Source organism: Carcharhinus amblyrhynchos, chromosome 3, assembly GCF_965287045.1.
Source record: "Carcharhinus amblyrhynchos chromosome 3, sCarAmb.v2.hapA, whole genome shotgun sequence".
NCBI lineage: Eukaryota > Metazoa > Chordata > Chondrichthyes > Carcharhiniformes > Carcharhinidae > Carcharhinus > Carcharhinus amblyrhynchos.
The window spans coordinates 57,145,663-57,167,202 of record NC_137326.1 but is presented as its reverse complement, the minus strand read 5'-3'; the positions used below and the strand labels follow the sequence as shown (position 1 = coordinate 57,167,202).

Sequence of the window (21,540 nt, the reverse complement as noted above, 5' to 3'; positions counted from 1 at the left end):
AGGGATGATGGATAAATGGGATTTGAGTGAGATTGACTGCAGGCAACAGAGTTTTGGATGAGTTCACATTTTGACAGGGCACAAGATGGGAACGCATTGGAACAGTCTAGTCTAAGTGTAAGAAAGGCATGATGAGAATTTCAGCAGTATTGAGCTGAGCTTAGGTCAGAGATGAATGATATTCCAGAGGTGGACATTGGTGTTCTGTACGATAGGAGAAGTTATGCAGATGGAAGCTCAGCTGCATCAGATGGAATGTCCAGGATACAAATAATTTGGTTCAGACCATGATAGTGGCCAGGAAGGGCAATGGATTTGGTGACTAAGTTTGGGTTGAGGATCTAGACAACAGCCTTGGTTTTTGTTTATTTTTAAACAGAAGGAAATTGCTGCTTATGTGAAGATAAGAAATAGGAGGAGCAAACCATTTGTCCCTTCAAAAATAATTCGCCATTCAGTCCGATCAGGGCTGATCTTCTACCTCAGCATCATCTACTTGTATTATTCTTTATTATTCAGTTGACTTAGTAACCAAAACTCTTATCAATCTCAATCTTGAATATATTCAATGATTAAGCATCTACCACTCTCTTGGGTATAAAATTCCAAAAATTCACAATACTTTGAGTGACAAAATCTTTCCTAAAAGCCCAACCATTATCTTGAGACTATGGTCCAAAATTCTAGACTCCCTAGCCAGAGGAAACATCCTCCCAGTATCTGCCTTGTCAAGCCCTTAATAATTTTATGTTTCAATTCAATAAATTTACATAAGACAAACCTCTCATCCCAGAATCAGCCTAGTGAAGATTTGCACCCTTAAGTCGAGCATATCCTTCCTGAGGTAAGACCAAAACTATATACAATGCTCCAAGTGTGGTTTCACCATGGGCCTATGCAATTTTAGTAAGACTTTGATCTCTTCATAATGCAATAAAATCTAACCTACCATTTGCTTTCCTAATAGTTTGTTGTGCCTGCATGTTAACTTTCTCTGGTCTGTGAACAAAGGCATCCAAGTTCATCTGAATACCAATATGTCACACCATTTAAAAGGTATTCCACTTTTCTAATTTAAAGTTAAAGTTTTATTTGACACAAATAGGCTTACATTAATACTACAATGAAAGTTACTGTGAAAATCCCCTAGTCACCACACTCCTGTACCTGCTCGGGTGAACTGAGGGAGAAAATTTAGCATGGCCAATCCACCTAAACAGCACATTTTTCGGATTGTGGGAGGAACCGGAGCACCAGGAGGAAACCCATTCAGACATGGGAGAACGTGCAAACTCCACACAGTGACCCAAGCTGGGAATTGAATCCGGGTCCCTGGTGCTGTGAGGCAGCAGTGCTAACCACTGTACCACCACACTGCTCACTTCCCTACCAAAGTGGTTACCAAGGCACTGATCCTTGTGTATTCAGCTAGTTACTTCTTGCCAACCTGAAAATATCCCATTTATTCTTACTTTGTTTTCTATCCATTAACTGATCCTCATTAATCCATGTTAATATATTTCCTCCAATCCCATGAGCCTTAATTTTGTGTAATAATCTCTTGTGTGACACTTCATTAAAGGCACCTTATCGAAGATTTTTGTAAATCCATTGGTTTCCCCTTGTCTACCTTGTTAGTTACAATCTCACAGACTAATGCAGCATGATTTCCCTTTGATAAATCAAATTTGACTTTGTCTAATCATGTTATGATTTTCAAAGTGCTCTGTTACCATATTCCTAAATAATTGGTTCCAGCATTTTCCCTTCTACTGATGCAGGACAACCTTTAGCTTGTTTATTTGATGTCACCCCATCATTAGTGGGACCAACCTAGGTACAAGTAATTAGGAAAGCTAATATAATGTTATCATTTTTTGTGAGGTAAATTGATTACAAAACTAGGGAAGTTATACTTCAGTTGTACAGGGGATTGGTGAGATCACATCTGGAGTACCGTGTACAGTATTGGTCTCCTATCTAAGGAAAGATATAAATGTGTTAGAAACAGCTTAGAGAAGGTTTATGAGACTAATTCCAGAAATGGACAGGTTGTCTGATAAGGAAGGGTTGGAGAAGTTAAGTTTGTATCCACTGGAGTTTAGAAGAGAAAGAGATGACCTGATCAAAACTTTTAAGACATTGAGGGGTATTGACAGGGTGGACTTGGAGGGGATGTGTCCTCTTGTCAGGGAATCTAGAACAACAGGTCGCTGTTTAAAAATAAAGGATCACTTATTTAAGACTGTGATGTTAGTGCCTCTTTAAGAAAGGATTTTTTGAAAAACATGATTCCTGCAGCTTCAAAGGTTTCTTAGCTCACAGCTTCAGTGATGTAATTGTTGCTGACTTAATTGGAATTGTCCTTTTATTACTTCTTAATTGACTTAAATGGGGTTGTTTGTATTGACTCTGGGATTAGTTTTAGGATCCTACATTGTTAGGAGAAAAGGTCATGTGTTTTTGGACAATTTTTTCCCCCCAGTGAGTTTAAGGTTTCAGTTTGGAGAGTTCTGAGGCTGCAGTTTAGTTTTTAAGTTTTAGCAGGGGCATCAAGCAAGAAGCTGAAGTGTCTCTCTGTGTCCTATTTGAAAATTCTGCTGATTAACTCAGGGCAATGTTTTGCCTTCTAGAAGGAAAGTACAGGCTTCAAAAAGACTCAATTCCAAGTCAAGTAAGATTTTAATTTATGCTATTTTAAGCCTGTGAAAAGAGTTTTGTCTATGAATGGTTTTGGTTTATTGGAGTAGCTGTAATATTCAATTCAGGGTTAATACATTAGTTGAGTTCTTTGTTTTTTGTTTGTAATTGATTAAAAAGTATTGCTAATTTCTTTCTATACATATTAACTATTCTTAAACAAACTTTGATAAAATTTCCCTAGTGAGTTATTGAATCGTACCTGAAGTGAAGCATCTCATGCTCATCCTAGCCAAATTCAAGATGCAAAACTTATAGTTTGATGGTCTCAAAGTACTTTTGGAGTTTCTAACCTGGATCATAAGACGGAGATGAGGATTTCTTTTCCTCTGAGGGTCCTGAGTCCCTAGAACTCTCTTCCTCAAAAGGCAGTGGAAACAAGATTTTTTTTTTAAAGCAGAGCTAGATATATTCATGATTAACAAGGGCATGAAAGGTTTTTGGGGTAGGCAGGAATGTAGAGTTGTGGTTACAATCAAATCAGCATGAGCTGGCTTGAGGGGCCAAGTGGCTCATGTCTGAATCCTAGAAACCCTACAATGCAAAAAGAGGCCATTCAGCCCATTGAGTCTGCACTGACCACAATCCCACCCAGGCCCTATCCCCATATCACTACATAATAACCCTCTAACCTCTGCATCCCAGGACACTAAGGGGCAATTTAGCATAGCCAATTAACCTAAAGTGCAGATTTTTGGATTGTGGGAGGGAACTGAAGCACCTGGAGAAAACCCATGCAGACACAGGAAGAACATGCAAACTCCACACAGTGACCCAAGCTGGGAATCTAACCCAGGTCCCTGGAGCTGTGAAGCAGCAGTGCTTGCTACTGTGCCGCCCCTGCTCCTAATTCATATATAACTTGACCTATAGCTTTCCATTTTCTCACTTCCCCCTTTCTTGAATAGCAGAATTACCCTCTTTCTTGAATAATGGCATTACATTAACTACCTTTCAAACCTTGGGACTGTTCTGTAATCTCAGGAACTCTGGAAGATTAATGCCATTGCATCCATTATCCCTTTAACTCATTCATTTGTTCTCTCTGTATCATTAGTAGAGCCGTAGGCATCATCTTGCTTCTTCTCTAGTTTGTTTCAAGTCTCCCTAAGTCCACATGGCAATGTAATGTGCCCATGAGATTTTAGTCCTGCCTGACAACAGGCAGTCGAGGGATAAGAGGATTTGGCAGTGAGGTAGAGTTTGTCAATGTCTGTGTAAGTGTGGAAACCGATATCATGTCGTCGGAAGATATCACTGAGAAATAGCATGTTTAAAAAATAGAAAGGAGTGAAGGGCAGATGCTTGGGGACTCCAGAAGTTATTGGGGGCAAGATCTGAAGACAGTTTGGGAGCTTCCTCATCTGTGACTAGGTTGGAAGCAGATGGGAACATTTGCATGGAGCTGGAGAGTGCTAGGATTGTCCTTTTTCTGGAGGACAATGTTGTAATTAGCTGTGTCAATTGATTAGAGAGATTGGGAAGTTTGAGTGGATAGTGCACCATGGTAATGGAAGATGCTATTTGTGATTTTAGATTTAGGGACATTTTAATATTGTGGAAGTTGATTGGAGAGATTCAGAGACGAAGTTGCAAAAATGATGGATGCAGATACTGGAAACAAAATAAAAGTACATTCAAGCACTTTGGAGTGGAAAGGCAGGATGGTAACCAGGTGGATAATTTGGAAGGACAGGTGATGATGACAGATTTGAAGGATGGGACACAGTACCTGAGGTGGGCAATAGTTTACAATCTCAACTAGGATTGCAGCCAGGAAGGGTGATGACAGATAATTATCAAAATTCTGCTCAAGAGACTAAAGTTTAAATCATACTATGACTTCATGTCTTTGAAGGTAATTTTTCAAAAAATCTTTGCCAAACTCAAGAGTATGCAAAAGTAAACTTTCAGTTACAGCTATAACATAGCTGTATGATAACTACCTGCTTTGTATACATTTAAGTTCTGTGCTTCTGTATACAATTTCAGTTTGTATAGTTGTCCTGATTGTCATACTTTCATATTTTAACTGATAATAGACTTAGTTGGGTTCCAATACACTTTATACTACAAGTGAAGATGTATCGAAAGCAATGGAAATTAATTCACTAGTTCATCAGCCATAGTCTAGACAGGACCGTCTATTGGTGATTTCTCAGCACCCAGTTAATTGGTGATTTGAAATCAATCATCTGGATTTTTGAGACATCTGCTTGCTGCTTGCATTTTGTTTTGTGACCTACCTCACTAAAAGCAGTGAAAGCATGAAAGAGGGTCAATATAACATGACGATTGGGGGCTCTGTGTGCTTGTGTGGAAGTAAGCTGGCTTTAAGGCTGCCTGTGGTCAAGCAGCTATCTGATCCCAAAGAGAAAATGCTGGAAAATCTCAGTAGGTCTGGCAGCATCTGTAAGCACAAAAAAGAGTTGATGTTTCGAATCCAGGTGCCCCTTTGTCAAAGCTAAAAGGCATAGAAAGTGGGAGATATTTATACTGCAGGGTGAGGGAATGAAAGATGAGTCATAGCCACAGAACTAGGGGAAAAGACTGCTATTGGCTGTCCAGAGAGCATAAAGGGTGTGAATAGTCAAATGGCAGAGAAGTTAGAATGAAGATGGTGGGGGAGGAAAATGGATGGGACAGAGTTAAGATTTAGAAAAGGTAAGGGAGGGGGATAGAGTGGACGGGGGGAAAAAATGAAGAAAGACAAAGAAGTACAAGGTAAAGAACAGTTAAAAATTAAATAAAACAGAATGAAAACAAAGAGGTCAAGGTGGGGTCGAGTAAATCATAAGTTATTGAATTTGATGATGAGACTGGAAGGCTGTAAAGAGTCCAGCCGGAAGGTGAGATGTCAGTTTGCGTGAGCTTCACTGGAACATTGTAGCAAGCCAAGGACAGACGTGTGGACGTGGGAGCAGCGTCGTGTATTAAAATGGTAAGCAACCGGAAGATCAGAGTCCTGATTGCGCACAGACCAAAGGTGCTCAGCAAAGCAATCATCTAATCTACACTTGGTTTTTCCGATTTATAGAGTAGACCACATTGGAAGCAGCGAATGCAATATACCAAATTGAAAGAGGTGCTAGTGAAACGCTGCTTAACCTGGAATGAGTGTTTTGGACCTTGGATGGTAAGCATAGAAAAGGTAAAGGGACAGGTGTTACATCTTCTCCGATTGCATGGGAAGGTGCCATGAGTGACAGGAGAGGTGTTGGGTATAGTGGAGGAGTAGACTAGGTTATCCCAGAGGTAACAGTCTCAGTGGAATGCTGACAGGGAGTGAAGGGAAGATGTGTTTGGTGGTGGCATCATGCCAGAGTTAGCAGAGGATTATGCTTTGTATGTGGAGGCTGGTGGGGTGAAATGTGAGAACAAGGAGGCTGTATCCTTGTTCTGGGAGGGAGCGGAGAGAATGAGGGTCGTGGCGTGGGACCTTGGTCCAATGTATATTGGAATCCAACTAAGTCACCCATCAGTTAAAATATGCAAGCATGACACTCGTGACTGAACTAAACAAGCTGAAATTGCTAAATTATACACAGAAGCACAGAATTCAGATGCAGACATTTGTCATCTTCCCTCCACTCTGTCAGCATTCCATAGAGACCGTTCCCTTTGGGATAACCTAGTCCACTATACCCCTCGCTCGGGCCACCTTCCCACGCAATCGCAGAAGGTGTAACACCTGTCCCTTTACTCTCCTATGCTTACCATCCAAGATCCAAAACATTCATTCCACATTAAGCAGTGTTTCACTTGCATCTCTTTCAATTTAGTGTATTGCATTCACTACTCCCAATGTGGTCTCCTCTACATTGGAGAGACCAAGCGTACACTTGCTGAGCACCTTTCGTCTGTACGCAATCAGGACCCTGACCTTCTGGTTGCTTGCCATTTTAACATATGATGCTGCTCCCATGTCCACATGTCTGTCCTTGGCCTGCTGCAATGTTCCAGTGAAGCTCGAAGTTAACTGGAGGAACAGCATCTCATCTTCTGGCTGGACATTGTGGTCTCAACATCGAATTCAACACTTTTTCGGATGATTTGCTCTTCCCTATCTCAACCCCTTTGTTTTCATTCTTTTATTTAATTTTTTACTGTTCTCTACCTTTTTTATTTCTTTTGTCTTCCCCCCCATTCCATCCCCGTTCACTACCTTTTCTCCCCCTTTGCTTCTCCTTTTCTAAATCTTACCTCTGTCCCATCCATTTCTCCCACCAACATCTTCATTTTAGCTTTTCTGCCGTTTGGACACTCGCAACCTTTATTCTCTCTGTGGACAGTCGTGAGCGGTCTTTTTCCCTGGTTTCTGTGGCTATGACTCATCTTTTATTCCCTCACCCACAGTATATCTCCCACTTTCTATGCCTTTCAGCTTTGACAAAGGGTCATCTGGACTCAAAATGTCAGCTCTTTTCTCTCCTTCCAGATGCTGCCAGACCTGCTGAGGTTTTCCAGCATTTTCTCTCTTGGGAACAGATTCCAGCATCTGCACTAACTTGCTTTTAGCTTTCTGATCCTGATGGCTTAGTCCTGCACATGAAAAACAGTTGCCTTCAGCATGATGAGGGCAATCCGCAACAGCTGGCAGCTTCAGGAAAGGGGGAAGGAAATGTGGGTGGAATTGAATAAATTGCTTACCTCCACATCGAATTTGGTCATATCAGCCTTCCACTTGAATAGATCCTGCACCGCTCCACCAAATTCTCTGGCTGCCTCCATTGAGGTGAAGCTGTGCTTTTCCCCACTTCTGTTGCAGGTGACCCGAAACCGAATAAGTCCATGGGATTTCCCTCCATCCTCATCTACAGTTGCAATTTTGTCTTTGTCAGATGGAAACTCCTCAGTTGAAATCTCTGCAAGATCATTTACTTTCATCAGATTGGTGACTGCAACGCTGGTTAGTGAGGTGAGCTCTTTGATTTCAGGGGGCTGATCACCACTTGCCTCAGAATTGGAGGGAGGCAACCTTGTCCTGGCAATTGGCTGATTTCCGGTAGCCGTTTGGTCAGAGGGAGCAGACTCCAACTGGCCATTTTTATTTTTGTCAGTCTCTTGTGTTACTTCTAGACCTGGGTTCCCTGTTCGGCTGCTTTTCCTGCGCTGGCCTTTTCTCTTCTTCAGACTGTTGTTCAATTCCCATACTGTAAGAGGACAAGTCCAAAGAAGCTGGCCAGCCAACTGTCTGAGGTCCTCTAATACATTTTCCTGTTGAAGAAAATGATATATTTAAAAGCAAAGAAAATAAAATCTAGGATGACACTCATACAGTACTGAGAGAGTGCTGTATGTTAGAGGTGCCATCTTTCAGATGATGCGTTTAAATTATGGCTCTTTCTATCCTCTCAGTTGGGCAAAGATCTCAAGGCACTAATTAGTAGAAGAGCAGGGATTTTCAAGGTAAAGGTAAACTAATGGGCAGTTACCCTTTATCACAAGAGGGCTAGAATACAAAGGGGTAGAAGAGTAAGGACAGAGGGTATAGAGCTTGTTCTAGGCATCACACCTCAAAGGGTAAACTGGTCTTGGAGTGGATGCAGCACAGATTCATCAGAATGTTACAGGATGGGAGTGTTAAGTAATGAAGAAAGCTCACAGACTAGATTTGTATTGCTTGAATCCAAGGCCATAAGGTGATTCATTGATGTGCTCAAGACGATGAAAGGCTTTGATAGAGCAGATGAAGTGGGGAAAGTCCTGACTAAGGAGACATAACGATAAAATTAGATCCAAATACTTCAGAAATGATGCCAGAAAGGATTTCATCAAACAAAGAAAGGGCAGTTGAAATCTGGGAAACACTGCCCATGCAACCACTACCAAAAAGCCAATCTGAATGTCATTTGAACTCTTCAACAAAGCTTTTTATGGACAGTGGCTATTAAGAATTATTGCTTTTATGGTATAGATCAACTATCATCTAAATGAATATGGGACAGGCTCAAGGAGCTGAATAATATACTTCTACTCCTACATTTTTCATTAATCTGAGTTGAGCTAGCTGATCTCAGCCATGATAGCAGTTAGGTTTTTGTCGCTCCTATAGGTTAAACATGAAGTGGAGCTCCTAACACTGATCACTACAGATGGACTCTAGAGAACAGGGTGGGACTCAACATGATGCCTTCCCTAAGTACGCACAAAGAATGGTAACTTGGACGAGGTACTATGGGCAAACAGTGTGCCCAAAAAAAAGCCAGGGCCTACGGGAGAGGAGTTGCAATGGGGAAGGAAAGAAGACACAGCCAGAGTAGACCAATCTCTTGAAAAAGGTGACAGTCCCAAAAATCTGACAGTTTATGAAAGGCCTGGATCCTAAATATAATGATAAAAACAATTGCAAGAGCTTTGTACCTTAAGATTTAGAACACTGGAAATACTAGCACTCGTACTGAAGGAAAGAACAGAAGTAGATGAAAGCTGGAAGAAGGAAACAAATGCTGAAGGCACAAATTCCTCAATTTGGTGGTGCATCCCTCAAAGCGATACTTGCAAGTTTAAATTTTGACATTTTTAATCCTGATTAAATTTAACATCTTTATTTGTCAGTTAGTAGACTGTCATTTTCCCAAAGCATACAGTAAATCTCTCCCCTCCAATCAGTTCCTGCCTCTGATTTTCATCCAACTCTATCTTTTTTTTAAGTTTTCTTAGTTGATTCTGGCACTCTTCTGCCTTTTCCCCTTCCCTCTCCACTCATCCTGCACTCATCACCACCTCCTCCAGTTTAGATCAAAATAAATCTGCATTGTTTCATTCAAGCTCTCACTAGCCACTAAAACCAATCTCTGTTTAAGTTGCTGCTATTCATGCTAGTTGGTGCTGGCTTTCTCTTCAGTCAAATCTCCACAGCTCACACTATATACACACACCAGTATTCTTTCCTCTGTCCTTTCACTTAATACTAACAATCTTCTTCACAGTCTCAAAGTATCATTCCTATCTTCTAACCTTTTTTTATTTCTCCCCTCCCTTTCATTTCCTTCAAAGCAGAGGATTCACCAGTTACTAATGGGGCAAAGCAGGAAATTCATTAGCTGCTAATGGGGCAAATTGAAATCTTCACCTAGAGGCAGGGATCCCAGCCACTGTGCAAGGCAGGCTTGTTCTTGTGGACCTGCTGATCTAGTCTAGCCTAGATCACTGCCATTAACAGTGCTCAGTAGAAAGGATCTCCAAGATGTTTTACATAGAAGTGAAGACAGGACAGGAAAGCTACAACACTGCCAGGTTCATCACAAATTTAGTCAGAAAAGTCACATGAAGTGTCAGGTTCATTCAGTGATATTTGATTTTGCTTTATTTTTATTTATAAAGTATTTTATCCATGTTAACATTGAATTACTTTATTCTTTTAGTAACACACTTACCTTGGATTCACCAAACTGGTAATGAGGAATCTCCTGGACAACAACAAATAAATTATCAACAGATCGCAAAAGATGAATCTGAAACAAAAAAATTCCCATGAATTAGCAATTGAAGGAGCAGTTATCAGTTGTGAATATAATTTTAGGGGCCTCCTTGGTGGCTTATTCACAAACAGATGTGCATTTATAAGTACTTTTCACATCCTGATGTGATTCCACTCTGGTTGTGAAGAATAAAGCACTTTTTGACGTGCAATCACTGTTGTAATGTGTGCACAGCAAGGTCCCACAAACAACAATAGGAAAAAATGAGATGTTGATGAAGGAATAAATATTGCTTTATAATCAGACATCTCACCATCTTCCCCTACTCAAATAGTGGCATTCACTCCATGTCAGTTTAATATCTCATCCAAAAGATGGCAACTTCAACAGTGCAGCATTCTATCAGTATTGCACTGAAGGGGCAGCCTAAATTAAATATTCAAGTTTTTGAGAGCAATCCACAAGGACTCGGAGGCAAAGTATGCCCAATTGACTAGGCCACAAAGGCTCATGATTTCTTTCCCATTTGGAAAGAGAAAGTAATGCACAAAGAACAATATAAACCAACCTGTAAAAGATTATTGATTGAAATGGCAAAATAGATCTTTCCTCGATTCTTGCTGATCCTAGACTCGGATCCAATTTTTTCCAGGACTTCGCCAGCAGCGGTGCTCTCAAAGCCAGTAGGAACTGTTGCTCCGATGGTGACCCAACCTTCCTGTGAGCAATTAGGCTGCTTTGTTTCTACATCCCTATTTTCGAGAGGATTATTTTCTAGTTCAGGGATCATTGATGTTGCCGTTGGTCCATCTGCATCTCTGTTAAGCACAGACATCTCCTCAAGAAGTAAAAGACAAGGACTTTCATTTATTCAGCAGTTTTCACAATCTCAAGTCATTCCTAAGTACCCTACAGCCAGTTGATTAACTTTTGGTCATGTAGTGTGCTGTTGTAATATGGAAAACACGGCAGCCATTTTGCATACAAAGATCCCACCAATCATAATGCCCAGACAATCTGCCGTACTGTGGTTGAGAGAGGACAGCGTAGCTCTTTTTCAAAATAGTGGCACAGTCTCTTTCACATCCTCCTGAGACATCAGACAGTTTAATGTCTAATCTGCGGCCCTCGTTCAGTACTGCACCAGAATATCTGTCTGAGATTAGGTGCTGCAGTCTCTGGAGTGGTGCTCAAATTGGCAACCTTCTGACAGAGTGGATGTGATTTTCCCCCCCTCCTCCTACACAAGCCACAGATAATACCTGGGCTGTGGAGAGACAGAATGAGGCTGAGCCACCAGGATCTGTGTGCAGGGAAGGACAGAATGGTGTCAGACTGACTCCGTGCACTCCCAGTCCGGGCTCTGCTTCCTCCGTCTGTTCACACACTGACCCAAATCAGGGAGCAATGGAAAGATTACATAGAGCGATAAGGGATAAATCAGATCGCCGTCCTCACCCTCACGCCAGGCTCTCTCTGTTGCCAGGGCCGCCGCTCGCTTCAGCCGGAAACCCAGGGCCAAAATCAGCACATGCGCACAGAGTGGCTGACTGCGCGTGCGCAGTGAGTGGTCCTTTCAGGTGTGCGCGCGCGCGCGTGGGGGGTGAGGCTTAAAGTCAGAGCTGCGGGGGTGGAATTACTCTTATTATCACATTGCATAAATTGGTACATTTTACCTTCAATGGTAGACACTCTACTGCTTGGTAAAAAGTGTTACTTGGAGTCGCACTGCCCCATAGACAGCGAAAGTACCTGGACTTTCATTGCATCTTGTACATTCAGATCCTCAAGGTGTTTCAAGGTACCTCAAAGACAGTGCAGTATTGGTCAAGTGTAATTATTGTTAGGTAGGAAAAAGAGTAGCCAGCCTGTGCACAGCATAATGTACAAACCATGGGAAGCTTGGTTAGACTGCGCTTGGAATACTGGGTGCAGTTTTAGTTTCCTTATCTCAGAAAGGATATTATTGCCGTAGAGATGATCTAATTGAAACTTACAAAATACTTATAGGCAGGGTAGATATAGATAGATATTTAGGTATTGAAGCCCTGATCAAGAAGAAGGAAGAGACATATGACATGCATAGGCAGCTAGGATCAAGTGAATCCCTTGAGTACTGGGGGTGTAGGAGTAGAGCTAAGAAAGAAATCGGGAGGGCAAAAAGGGGACATATGATTGTTTTCGCAGATAAGGCAAAAGAGAATCCAAAGAGCTTCTATAAATACATAAAGGACAAAAGAATAACAAGGGAGAGAGGAGGGCCTCTTAAGAATCAACTAGGTCATCTATATGCAGATCCATGAGATGGGTGAGATCCTAAATGAATATTTCTCATCAGTACTTACTGTTGAGAAAAGCATTGATGTTAGGGAATTTGGGGAAATAAATAGGAATGGCTTGAGGAGTGTACAAATCACAGAGAAAGAGGTGCCTGAAGTCTTGGTGCAACAAGGTAGATAAACCCCCAGGCCTGATGAAGTGTATCCCAGGACGTTGTGGGAGGCTAGGGAGGAAATTGCGGGTCCCCTAGCCGAGATATTTATTATCATCGATAGTCTGAAGATTGGAGGATGTCTGATGTTGTGCCTTTGTTTAAAAAGGGCTGCATGGAAAAGACTGGCAACTACAAGCCAGTGAACCTCTCATCTGTGGTGACGAAGTCATTGGGAGGTATTTCGAGAGAGAGGATCTACAGGCATTTAGAGATGCAAGGACTGATTAGGGACAGTCAGCATGGCTTTGTGAATGGAAAATCATGTCTCTGAAATTTGAGTTTTTTTGAAGGGCTAACCAAGAAAGTAGATGAGGGCAGTGCAGTTGATGTTGACTACATGGACTCTAGCAAGGCTTTTGACAAGGTACCGCATGGTAGCTTGATGCATAAGTTTAAATCTCATGGGATCAAGGTGATAGAACGTGATGTGGAGATGCCAATGTTGGACTGGGGTAAGCACAGTAAGAAATCTCTCAACACCAGGTTAAAGTCCAACAGGCTTTTTTAGGTAGCACTAGCCACAAGCTTTTGGAGCACTGCTCCTTTGTCAGTTGAGTGGGAATTCTGATCACAAACAGAGCATATAAAGACACAAACTCTCTTTACAAAATAGTGGTTGGAATGCGAGTGTTTACAGGTAATCACATCTTAATGGTACAGACAACTTGAGTGGAGACAGGGTTAAGCACAAGTTAAAAAGATGTGTATTGTCAAATCACTGAGCAGAAACTGATAGCCAAGTTCTGCACACATGAAGATGGTCTCACCCAGGATCTTGGGTTCATGTCACACTATCTGTAACCCCCACGACTTGCCTGGGCTTGCAAAATCTCACTAACTGTCCTGGCTGGAGACACTACACATCTCTCTAACCTGTGCTTAACCCTCTCTCCACTCACATTGTTTATACCTTTTTAAGACTTGATTACCTGTAAAGACTCACTTTCCAATCATTATTTTGTAAATTGAGTTTGTGTCCTCATGCCCTGTTTGTGAACAGGACTTCCACTCACCTGATGAAGGAGCAGCGCTCCGAAAGCTTGTGACACCAAGTGTTGGACTTTAACCTGGTATTGGGAGACTTCTTGCTGTCCTTGACAGAAGCCAGACGGTGATTGTAGAGAGTTGTTTTTCAAACTGGAAGCCTGTGACCAGCAGTGTGCCTCAGAGATCAGTGCTGGGTCCAATGTTATTTGTCATTTATGTTAATGATTTGCATGAGAATATAGGAGGCATGGTTAGTAAGTTTGCAGATGACACCAAGATTAATGGCATAATGGACAGTGAAGAAAGTTATCTCAGATTGCAACGGGATCTTGATCAGGTGGGCCAGTGAGCTGATGAATGGCAGATGGAGTTTAATTTAGATAAATGCGAGATGATGCATTTGGTAGATTGAACCAGGGCAGGACTTACTCAGTTAATAATAGGGCTCTGGGGAGAGTTGCAGAACAAAGAGATCAAGGAGTACATGTTCATAGCTCCTTGAAAGTGGAATCGTAGGTGACGGAGTGGTGAAAAAGACATTCAGCATACTTGGTTTCATCGGTCAGAGCATTGAATATAGGAGTTGGGACGTCTTGTTGAAGTTGTACAAGACATTGGTAAGGCCACACTTGGACCAGTTCTGGTCACCCTATCAGAGGATATTATTAAACTAGAAAGAGTGCAGAAAAAATTCACTAGGATGCTACCAGGACTTAATGGTTTGAGTTATAAGGAACAGCTGGAAAGACTGGGACTTTTTTCTCTGGGGTGTAGAAGGCTGAGTGGTGAACTGATAGAGGTCTATAAAATAATGAGAAGCACAGATCAGTTAGATAATCTATCTTTTCTCAAAGATAGAGTCTAAAACTAGAGGGCATAGTTTTAAGATGAGAGGCGAGAGATAGAAAAGTGTCCAGAGGGGCAATTTTTTCACACAAAGGGTGGTGATTGTCTGTAACAAGCTGCCAGAGGTAGTAGTAGAGGCAGATACAATTTTTTTGTCTTTTAAAAAGCATTTAGACAGTTACATGGATAAGATGGGTATAGAGGGATAATGGCCAAATGTGGGCAATTGGAATTAGCTTGGGGCGTTTAAAAAAAAAAGGCGGCATGGACAAATTGGACTGAAGGGCCTGTTTCCATGCTGTAAACCTCTATAATTCTAGGTAGGATGCTTCCATTGGTGGGGAGTCTAGAATCAGGGGACACAATTTTAAAATAAGGGATAAGCCACTTAAGACTGAGATGAGGAGAAATTTCTTTACCCAGAGGGTTGTGTATCTTTGGAATTCTCTATCCAAAGGGCTATGGAAGTTCAGTCACTGTGTATGTTTAAAGCAGAGATTGATAGACTTCTGATTAACTATAAACATATGGTTCCAGATGACCATAATATAGTCTCCAATTTTTTTTTCCAATGGTTATTTAACCTGAGGATCACTACCTCAGGTGAGGAGCAAGGTTGAGCCTTTGTGAATAATTTCAGCCAGCACATGAATTGAACCAATGCTGTTGGTGTCACTTTGCATCGTGAACCAGCTGTCTAGCTAAGTGAGCTAACCAACTCCTCCACAACAGCATAAGGGTTATGGGGCCAGTGGGTATCCAATCAGCCATGATCATAGTGAATGGCAGAGCAGGTTTGATGAGCCTAATGGCCTACTCCTGTTCTGATGATATTCCTCAGAATTGATTAGTCAATCTGTGCCTATTCTTGTTGGTTGTGGGGTTAGTATCTGTGAGGACAGTGGGAGGCTTCCCTTGCTCTTTGAAGAGCCCATTGGGACCTTTCAGAACAAGATGACATGGTATGCATGTCACAAAATATAGATGAGGAATGTCAAAGGATGAGGAAAATGATCAACATCCCTCTTTGCTGTTTGGACAATAGGTGTGTGTTTATAAGGGTCAGGATAGGACCTGCTGTGATGCCTGTGTAGTTGACCAACACTCAGTCTTGCTTTACATAGAAAAGGTAGGTAGATAAAGATTTTAAAGTTTATTTATTAGTGTCATAAGTAGACTTGCATTCACACTGTAATGAAGTTACTGTGAAAATCCCCTAGTCACCACACTCGGCACCTGTTTGGGTGCATTGGCCATACTAAATTCTCCTTCAATGCACCTAACCAGCATGCCTTTCAGACTGGGAGAAAACTGGAGCACCCGGAGGAAACCCCCACAGACATGGGGAGAACGTGCAGACTCTGCACAGTGACCCAAGCCAGGAATCAAACTTGGGTCCTTGGTGTTGTGAGGCAACAGTGCTAACCACTATGCCGCCATGCTGTCCCGTTGACTGAGATTCTACTAACAGTGCTCAGTATTGAAAAAAAATAAGAATCCCTCAGGACTGAAACAACAATGGTGTGGGAGGGCGTTGGTGTGATGGAGGTGTCATGTTACAGTGATAGTTTGAACATGATAGTTTGATTTGATTTATTATTGTCACATGTGTTAGCATAGTGAAAAGTATTATTTCTTGTGCGCTATACAGACAAAGCATACTGTTTATAGAGAAGGAAACGAGAGAGTGTGCAAAAGGTAGTGTTACAGTCATAGCTAGGGTGTTGAGAAAGAGCAGCTTTGTCGTTAGAGATTTTAAAAGTGTTAGAATGAAGTTTAAGAAACATAGAATGAGAGTAAAAGATAGAATTTGAAGGTATGCTGGGTACAGCTTGCAAGACGTCACTTCACTCTGGCGCCATCTTGAATTTTCTTTTAGTAGCCTCCAGCTTTCACTGTCTTGTACGTTAAAAAAATTGAGAAACAGAAATTTGGCTGGGAGATGTCTTTAGTTTCAGTTTCCTTTTAAGTAAGATTAATGGCCCTGTAAGCACTATAGAGTCATTCCTGAAAGACTACAGTGAAGTCTTTAATGGTGCAAGACTGCATAAAGAGGTCAATAATGTCAATTTGGGTCAGTGAGAGTGGGGAAAAAAAGTGACAGAATCTGTTTTAAGATCGACCTGGAGGGCTGCTCCAGAGAATACCACATTATCATGATCAATACTGAACCAGCAGTCAGAGCCTGGCTGTCTGTAAAGGTCCCATTTATATTCTCCCCTAGGTGCTTGTTATCCAAAGCCTGCTGCTGTGTCTTTTTCATAGATTTCTGAACAAACAGCATTCTGAGTGATTGCTCAGTGCTCATTCCCAATGGCTTAGAGAGGAAAGCAGTGATTGCAGACAATTACACAACATTCACAGCACTGAAACACGCTACTCAAAACAACAGAACAATGCTAGCGTTTAAACTCCACCTCTCCCCATCACCTCCACATTCTAACTTCTGCTTAAATCCTATTCGTAGGCATGGTACTGTAGCACAGTGGTTAGCACTGCTGCTTCACAGCTCCAGGGTCCTGGGTTCGATTCCTGCCTTGGGTCACTGTCTGTGTGGAGTTTGCACATTCTCCTCATGTCTGCATGGGTTTCCTCCGGCTACTCCGGTTTCCCCTCTCAGTCCAAAGATGTGTGGGTTAGGTTGGTTGGCCATGCTAAGAAATTGCCCCTTAGTACCTAGGGATGTGTAGATTAGAGGGATTAGTGGTTGTAATATGTAGGGATATGGGGGTAGGGCCTGGGTGGGATTGTGTTCAGTGCAGACTTGATGGGCCGAAGGGCCTCTTTCTGCACTGTAGGGTTCTATGTTCTAATCCCTACAGTACAGAAAGAGGCCATTTGGCCCATTGAGTTTGCATCGACCACAATCCCACCAGGCCCTATTCCTGTAACCCACACATTTAACCTGCTAACCCTCACGCTATGGTCAATTTCAGCATGACCAATCAAGCTAACCCGCACATCTTTGAACTGTGGGAGGAAACCAGAGCGCCTGGAGGAAGCTCACGCAGACACAGGAAGAACGTGCAAATTCCACCCAGACAGTGACCCGGGGCTGGAATTGAACCTGGGTCCCTGGTGCTGTAAGGCTGCAGTGCTAACCACTGTGCTAGCATGCCGCCCAAATGATAACTATTTCATACGCTAATGAATTAATCCCATAACTCTGAGTAAAGGCATTACTCCTGAATTCCTTATTGGATTTATTTGTGACTATCACGTTTATGCCCCTAGTTTTGGAAACGCCTCTATGTCTACATCAAAACTCTTCATAAATTAAAGGCCTTTATTAGACTAACACTCAGTTTTCACTTTTCCAATAAAAGTACTTGCAGCCTGTTAAGTCTTTGCTGATAGTTGTGTGTTCTCAGTTCCTATTGGAGGGCTTGTGGTCTCAATCACTTAACTTCTAAGATGTCAAATCTCTACAAGAGGAATGCAATGTCAGGGCAGACCTCACTTGTATAGCTTTGGCACAGTAACCTAGATTGGCTCTTTCGATTTCAGCTCAGACTAATCCTTTTCCCGTCAGCTTGTCAGGATCCAAAATGGAATGAGTTTGAGTCATTTTCAATTCAGTTCGCAAACTCATTGTGAGCCACATTCAGAGATCATGAGGCAAACAGTGTGAAGAAAGGGAATGTCAAACTTGTGCTCTCAAGCTGTCCTGAGGTTGGCTTTGGATTTAAGTGTGCATAGAGGCAGCTTTATTTTACAAGAGGCAGTTACCGGAGTACCATCTGTCTGCTTGGGTGGATGTGAAAGATCACGTGGCAATATTTGAAGTAGAATAGGAGAGTTATTCCTGGTGTCCTGGCCAATATTTAGCCCTCAATCCTCTTTATTAAAAGCAGGTTATCTGATGATCATATTGCTGTTATTGAGAGCTTGCTGTGCACAAATGGGCTGTCACATTTCCTACATTTCAATAGTGATTACACTTCAAAAGTAATACATTGACTGTAAAGCAGTTCAAGACAGCTGATGGTTAGGAGAGGCACCATATAGATGCCAGTCTTTTTTTTTCAGTGTGTGATGCAGAAACTGGGAGATAGAAATTGAAAAAAATGCTTCACTTGTGCACAAGATCCAGTTGGGAAAGCCCCAATGTCACACTCCTCTTTAACCAAGCATTTGGCCATCACTCCTGATGTTGCATTGTTTGACTCCGTTAGTTTTGTCAGATTATACTACCCTGAGTCACTTGGAATATTTTGCTTCATTGAAGATGTTATATAAATGCAGCTTATTTGTTGATGCTCAGGAGGTCTGAGAGACATGAATTCCTGCCCTTACTAACAGCTCAAGAGAAAGTGCTGCAAAAGATATTTACAAAATGCTGTGGTTTGTCCCTTACTGGGGGGCACTCAAACTATACAAAGTTTGTATCTTACTGGGGGGCACTCAAACTATACAAAGTTGTGTGGGAGGATGAGCTACAAGAAAGATGCAGAAATCCTCCAGTATGATTTTGGGCAGGCTGAGTGTGAGGGCATATGCATGGCAGATTCTGATGAAGTGTATCCCAGGACATTGTGGGAGGCTAGGGAGGAAATGGCAGGTCCCCTAGCCAAGATATTTTGAATCATCAATAGTCATGGGTGAGGTGCCTGAAGATTGGAGAGTAGCAAATGTTGTGTCTTTGTTTAAAAAGGGCTGCAGGGAAAAGCCTGGGAACTAAAGGCCAGTGAGCCTCACATTTGTAGTGGGTAAATTGTTGGATGGTATTTTGAGAGACAGGATGTAGAAACATTTAGAAACGCAAGGACTGATTAGAGACAGTCAGCATGGCTTTGAGTGGAAAATCATGTCTCATAAATTTGAGTTTTTTGAAGGGGGTAACCAAGAAGGTAGATGAGGGCAGCACAGTTGATGTTGTCTACATGGATTTTAGCAAGGCCTTTGACAAGGTACCACATGGTAGGTTGTTGCATAAGGTTAAATCTCACAGGATTCAGGGTGAGGTATCTAAATGGATACAAAATTGCCTTCTTGACAAAAGCCAGAGGGTGGTTATAGAGAATTATTTTTCAAACTGGCTGTGACCAGCAGCGTGCCTCAGAGAACAGTGCTGGCCCACTGTTATTTGTCATTTATATTAATGATTTGGATAAGAATATAGGGGGCATGGTTAGTAAGTTTGCAGATGACACTAAGATTGGTGGCATAGTGGACAGTGAAGAAAGTTATCTTCAACTGCAATGGGATCTTGATCAATTGGGCCAGAGGGTTGATGAATGGCAGATGGAGTTTAATTTAGACAAATGCAAGATGATGCATTTTGGTAGATTGAACCAGGGCAGGACTTACTCAGTTAATGGGCATTGGGGAGAGTTACAAAACAGAGATCTAGGGGTACATGTTCATAGCTCCTTGAAAGTGGAGTCACAGTGGACAGAATGGTGAAGAAGGCATTCGACATGCTTGGTTTCATCGGTCAGAACATTGAATACAGGAATTGGAATGTCTTGCTGAAGTTGTATAAGACATTGGTAAGGCCGCACTTGGAATACTGTGTGCAATTCTAGTCACCCTATTCTAGATATTATTAAACTAGAAAGAGTGCAGAAAAGATTCACTAAGATACTACCGGGACTTGATGGATTGAGTTATAAGGAGAGGCTGGATAGACTGAGCCTTTTTTCTCTGGAGCGTAGGAGGCTGAGGGGTGATCTTATAGAAGTCTATAAAATAACGAGGGGCACGGATTGGCTGAATGTTAATATCTTTCCCCAAAGGTAGGGGAGTCTAAAACTAGAGGGCATAGGTTTAAGGTGAGAGGGGAGAGATACAAAAGTGTCCAGAGGGGCAATTTTTTTCACACAAAGGGTGGTGAGTGTCTGGAACAAGCTGCCAGAGGCAGGTATGATTTTGTCTTTTAAAACGATTTAGATAGTTAACTTGGGTACAATGAGTATAGAGGGATTAGGGCCAAATGCAGGCAATTGGGATTAGTTTAAGGGTTTTTAAAAAAAAAAAGGTGGCATGGACAAGTTGGGCCAAAGAGCCTGTATCCGTGCTATAAACCTCTATTATTCTGTGCTATTAGAGGGAGTGCAGCAAAGGTTTATCAGGCTGATTCCTGGAATGGCAGGACTGTCATGTGAGAAGAGATTAAATTGGTTAGGGTTTTATTAATTGGAATTCAGAAGAGAGAGGGGATCTCATAGAAACTTATAAAATTCTAACAGGATTAGACAGGGTAGATTCAGAAAGAATGTTCTGACTATGTGGGAATCCAGACTAGGTCGTAGCTTGAGGATAAGGATTAAACCTTCCAGGACTGAGGTGAGGAGAAATTTCTTCATCCAGAGAATGGTAGATCTGTGGAATTCAGTACCACAGAAAATAGTTGAGGCCAGTGATTTCAAGATGGAATTAGGTATGGTTCTTAGGACTAAAAGATCAAGGGATATGGGGGAAGGAGGGATCATAGTATTGAATTTGATGATCAGCCCTGATCATAATGAATAGCAGAACAGGCTCGAAGGGATGGAAGGCTTACTCCTGCTTCTATAAACACTGAGAATGCAGACCGTGAAACTGAAAATGTAAAGAGTGATACTACAGATATAGGCTGGAACTCTACCACCTCACCTGCCAAGGAATCAGCGTGGGCGAGGGTCTGACAATGGGGAAATCTGCATTGACTTCAGGAGTTTCTGGTCTCGCCCATAATTTTAATACTAATGATGAAATATCAGGTTCAATTCTGGCCTTGGGTGACTGTCTGTGTGGAGTTTGCACGTTCTCCCCATATCTGCATTTCCTCCTAGTTCTCCAGTTTCCTCCCACAGTCCAAAGATGTGCAGGTTAGGTGGATTGACCATGCTAAATTGCCCTTAAATGTACAAGGATGTGTAGATCAGGTGGATTACCTGTGGTAAATGTGTGGGGGTTACAGGGATAGGGCAGGAGTGTGGGCCTGGGTAAGATGCTCTTTCAGAAAGCAGACTCGGTGGGCTAAATAACCTCCTGCTTTGTAGGGATTATATGGTTCAGTGGCAATAGAATAGCATGGATAGAAGATTTGCTTACCAATAGAAGACAGAGGGTTGGGATAAGTTGTGCATTTTCAGAATGGCGACC

At 42.0% G+C, this 21,540-nt stretch overlaps 1 protein-coding gene across 3 annotated transcripts in view; it reads right to left on the bottom strand.

The window, feature by feature from the left end:
* The window catches only part of thumpd3 (THUMP domain containing 3), a 40,853-nt gene extending 29,200 nt beyond the window's left edge, over positions 1 to 11,653 (bottom strand). Inside the window, exons 1-4 of one of the 3 annotated variants that reach the window (XM_080184236.1) lie at positions 11,583 to 11,653; positions 10,693 to 10,962; positions 10,080 to 10,157; positions 7,351 to 7,917 (exon numbers count right to left, since the gene is read on the bottom strand). In XM_080184236.1, coding sequence (XP_080040362.1) covers positions 7,351 to 7,917; positions 10,080 to 10,157; positions 10,693 to 10,959 — 912 coding nt within the window. In that variant the 5' untranslated portion in view covers positions 10,960 to 10,962; positions 11,583 to 11,653. The remainder of the gene's footprint in view (positions 1 to 7,350; positions 7,918 to 10,079; positions 10,158 to 10,692; positions 10,963 to 11,582) is intronic. The other 2 variants (XM_080184244.1, XM_080184252.1) reach the window with 2 other exon arrangements.
* Between the last annotated feature and the right edge of the window lie 9,887 nt (positions 11,654 to 21,540).